This window comes from Dendroctonus ponderosae, unplaced genomic scaffold (genome assembly GCF_020466585.1).
Source record: "Dendroctonus ponderosae isolate FM_Combo_2020 unplaced genomic scaffold, Dpon_F_20191213v2 Dpon_F_20191213_1, whole genome shotgun sequence".
Classification (NCBI taxonomy): Eukaryota; Metazoa; Arthropoda; class Insecta; order Coleoptera; family Curculionidae; genus Dendroctonus; species Dendroctonus ponderosae.
The window spans coordinates 25365029-25369700 of NW_026017110.1; the positions used below are offsets into that span (position 1 = coordinate 25365029).

Below are 4672 nucleotides of genomic sequence, written 5' to 3' on the forward strand. Positions count from 1 at the left end.
TTTTCCCTTAGCAGTTAACAGCGATGAAGTTTCTACATTATCCTTTTTGTTCTCTGGTTCTGCAGCGTTTTCTTCATCTGATTCGAACTTCAGATGTAGACTGGGACCAGTAGTAGAGGAAAACGAGGATTGTGGTGTAGAATAAGAGGGCAAGACAGCGGGTACTTTTTCCAAAATGTTAGCTGTTTTGGACCGTTTTCGATGTTTCCGAATGCGTTTTCTTTTGCCCAGCAGCTGTAACGTACTGGTCGTATCTGCCGATTCCCCAACACCATCCCTTAGTTGCTCTAATAAAGGCCCCATCAGCCCAAAGCTAAATTTCTTTTTTGCTACAAGGTCGGATGCTTGGCTGTTAGTCGTTGGTTCCAATGCAACTTTCATCGGATCCTCAATATCTTCAGTGATGGTACTGGTAGAGAGGATTGGTCCAATAAGTTCGCCACTCAATGCATTTTTTGGGTCTGCCTGAGTATTCGTAGTTGATGCTGGAGGCACTTCTAACGGTTGAACAACTACAGCGGTACTACTAACGTTCTCTAAGATATCAACAGTGATATCAGCCAAATTATTTGAAGACGGAGTCATATCGAGAAGATTCTCGGGCAAATCTAGGAGGCTCTGAGGTGCAATTTGTGGACGATCACTGCTTTGATTAACAAGGATTGGTGAATTGGCATCCTTCTGATCCAAGAATATTTTTGTGTAATTTGAAGCTTCAGTTCTAGGGACAAAGTTCTTCTCGAGCAAAGAAACATTCCCACTGGAATCGTGCTTGACTAACTCTTTTGGAATTATCTCATTACTTTTCAGCTCGCATTCTTCCTTGCTGATGCTCTGAGCCTCAGAATCGTTCTTAATTAGATCAATTTTAACAATATTTATTTTCTTTTCCGCCAAATATTTGCTTGTTATCATTGCAGGTGGGGCATATTTGGTGACTACGATTGGAGAATCCGCCCGGCGAGAAAGCCGAACGGCTGTATCCAGACACGGCATTCGATAGGAACTAATAACAGTGCTTGGCGCTACTGAGGGCGTTGGTGTCTCAGTTTCTTGCGGGGTTTCATCTGAATCTTCCACATTATATGTGATCGATTTTTTGGATTTATGGCGTTTTTTCAATTTTGCAGGGACTTCCTCTGGAATCGGTTCCATGAACCCTTTTCGTTTCTTTTTTTTAGGTCCAGAAGTTTCAATTGCAACTTCTGACTTTTGAGGAGGACCCCTGGCTAGGTCAGCATTATTAGGAGTAACCCTAGAAAACAAAACTTCGTTGATAGATCTAAATAAGCAAAACAATACAAATTTTAATTGAGGTTTATTTTGTGAATTGGATGTGAATAATATAGGTAGGTAGTCACATATTGCTAATGACTCTCTTTAGGGTTTTCTTATAGTTTGTTTAATCAGCGTAAGCCCGATTCTGCTTCGCTTCGTAGCTACAGGGTGATAATTGTTTTTTTCACGTTTTCTAAAGAACTTTTTATTCGGAAGATGTCAAAGTGGACGTTTTTTGAAACTCTAATTGGATGTTAGTTTGTCTCCCACTTATACACTCTTTTCATGAGTTAGGAGTAACTTTTCTATACCCACGTACTTGTAAAACAGTTTCAAGCCGGAAAATAGATTTCTCCATCATTTTTACAAGCGAAATGGCATATTTAAGTCGCTGATAGACAAAATTATCGCAGCATCTATACATTTATTTTCCCATAGAACAAACTAAGAAAATATTAACATTTTTAAATACTATTGGATACTTACACCACCAGTTCTTCATTATTCAACACACTAATATTCTCTGAATCCGGTAGAAAATGACCAGTTGCCACTAAGAAAAAGTCTGTTATATGAAATAGCGATGCAATGTGCTCTTTTACATCCTGAATCTTGCTCATTTTCTTAGTTTCTATAAAAATTCTTGCCACATTTCTATGGTCTTTGTAGAAGGCGCTTAAATCGACGATTATTCGAAATCCTTTATGCCCCATGCTTCTTAGAAATTAACCAGGATAGTTCCAGTGTATAACATACGTTTTCTATCCTATTTTATAATAATTACTTAAACGCTAAAGCCGAATCACAGAGCCGAATTAACACAAACTGATTGACAACATTTAACAAACGTAACCTCAAAACATATCATCACATACTTTGTTATCAAGTGAGCTGGCAACCACAGACAAATAGTTCTCCCTTGTCTCTGCTGGCAACTGCCCCCAGCAAAGCCATTGACCAGAGAAGGAGAAGAAAACTTTGTGAGCTGTGCATATCACAGATCATAAAAAAATGGGTGATATGTGAAATGTAGAACATATTTTCTACTGTAGCAAACAGTGTTTAGGTGCAGTTTGATCAGTTAGTATCAATGGGGATGTTTACTGAAGGAAACTTTTGATAAAAAAGATTCGAATTATTCTAAATTTCCACTACGTATACTCAATAAAAAATTAGTCTAAGATTTTAAATAAAAAGTTTTGATGACTTTAGAAAAAGCAACGTTAGAAGCGTAAAAACATATTTTTTTTTAATTATTAATTTCAAAAACCGTTTCCGGGCAATGTTGCCATTGAGCGGGTGCAAAGTTTGAAATGTTTTTCTAAGAAAGTAAGTAAATAACTTGTTAATAAGAGTGAGAAATAATAAGAGTTGTCGCAAAATTAATAAAAGAAGCTTCGAAACTATTACAACGCCAGCAATAGAAAATATAACGAAAGAAAATTAAAATTATAATCTAAAATAAATTATCTAGTTATACCGATTACCGATCTTAATTTAATTTATTGTCTCAATAATTTTAGTTATTTTTTGAGCGTCAGTTTCACACTGCACTTCATAGTATGGATTTTGGGGTTGAATGAAATACAATTACAATTATATAACTTCTATGCGACTGGTAGAAATACTTAAAAAAATCAGCGTTTTCTGCTGAAAAAACGACTGTTTCTCAAAAGTGTGAAAAATTGCATTTTGCGATCCAAGCATAACTGAAAACGTAAAAAATAAACTATAAATAGTGAATCATATCTTTTTAAAGGTGACTAATCGATATTTTTTTCAGCACCGAGTTAATTACTCCAGTCGCGTCCATTAAAAAAAAATCCCAACTAAAGTTTTTTGGCAATTTTAATACCAACTGCTTTTTTAATACTTAAAGTTTGGGTCATCCTGTATTTCCTATAGTAATACAAAATAAAAAAGTCAAAAGTATTGTCCATTTGTAAAACTAACGATGTCCCATTGACCGTTATTTCAAAAATTAAATGCGTAAAACCGTTTACGGCAGTGTTGTCAATGGGTGGGTAAATATTTCGAATTATTTTACCCAGAAAAATTGTAATGTAAGCATGGCTTAACTGTTAAAAACAATTAGAAGTACGCAAATTAAAGATCAGTCAAATTGGAAGTTTGCTGATAAAATTAAAAATTAGTAGATGATATTAAAATCAAGTTTTCAAATTTGAAAAACTTAAAAATTTGAACAAAAACAAAAGAAAAATTAAATAGAATTTTATAAAATAAAACTTGAATATAATCATGGGAGATTAGTTGACTAATCCGTACTTATGTTATCAGTCCACTTATTCGTCTATTAATCTCTGTCACCATAACACGTGTAATTTAAAAACCAATTAAACCAAATTAGAGCAAAATCAACCTACATTTTCTACCGAATTAATTAGATGAAGCTCATTTATTTATTTCATGTATTTAACATTTTTTCATTTTTACAAGTTATGTTTGCAGTGTTGCCTTGTAGTAGTTGCCCGGCAAGCCTGAAAGAAGAAATTCGAATCTGCACGTTTTCCATGCGAGAATCACAAGCGACAGCATCATCCTCCATCTTCATTTCCGCTGTCTTTTTAATTTTTCTGTCGTGTAGATAGGAGGCCAAGCTGCCAGTCCAGATTCATTGGTCGTTAGAAAGAATATCAAAAGGTAAGAATCTGCCCAAAATTGCTTACCTTTTACCCCTAGGCCATGGTAATCCGCAGTCTTGCTCGAAAACAAGTCGGCTTTATTTTACAAAATTGTTTTAAACCACGTTTTTTTTTGCGCAGTGGTTTCATTGTCGGCTTGGCACATTTCAAGTTCGTTTCGCCTGGCACGTGTGGTCGTCAAAACCATTTCTTTGTTCTGCCTAGTCCCATCTTTCAATCGGAGTTTTCCGAATTCCTTTCATTTATTTCTTTCTCGAATTCCAGAGAAAACCTCATCTGAAAATGACTACTGATCACGACCAAGTTGGCGACTGCCCCGATGACTTGGAATCCGTCGAGTATGAGGAAGACATCACCGAAGAGGGCTCTAAAATAGCCAACTCTCTGCCCAATAACGTCATTGATGCGTTAAAATCACACCAAGACGCCGAACCAAAAGCTCCATTGCCACCTGCTGTTAAACGGCGAGTCAACGCTCTAAAGAAACTTCAATTAGAAACCACCAATATTGAAGCGCTTTTCTTCAAAGAAGTTCATGATCTTGAATGCAAATACCATCGGTTATATGTTCCTTTATACGAGAAGAGAAACACCATCGTTAATGGCGAGTATGAACCAGCTGATAATGAGTGTGAGTGGCACTCTGATGATGAGGATGAGGGTCTGTCTACCTCCTTGAAGGAAAAGGCCAAGTTGGAGGAAGTGAATGGCACAGAAGAAGAGAAGTCTGA

The 4672-nt window shown here is 36.2% G+C and overlaps 2 protein-coding genes across 2 annotated transcripts in view; one reads left to right on the forward strand and one right to left on the reverse strand.

Moving 5' to 3' along the window:
- The window catches only part of LOC109544296, a gene marked incomplete in the record, with an annotated part of 2796 nt that extends 649 nt beyond the window's left edge, over positions 1–2147 (reverse strand). The window contains 2 exon segments of the mRNA XM_048661527.1: positions 1–1255; positions 1765–2147. Coding sequence (XP_048517484.1) covers positions 1–1255; positions 1765–1991 — 1482 coding nt within the window.
- Positions 2148–3738: 1591 nt separating this feature from the next.
- The window catches only part of LOC109544316 (nucleosome assembly protein 1-like 1-A), a gene marked incomplete in the record, with an annotated part of 3879 nt that continues 2945 nt past the window's right edge, over positions 3739–4672 (forward strand). The window contains 2 exon segments of the mRNA XM_048661530.1: positions 3739–3939; positions 4206–4672. Of these exon segments, the coding sequence (XP_048517487.1) occupies positions 4224–4672 (449 nt within the window).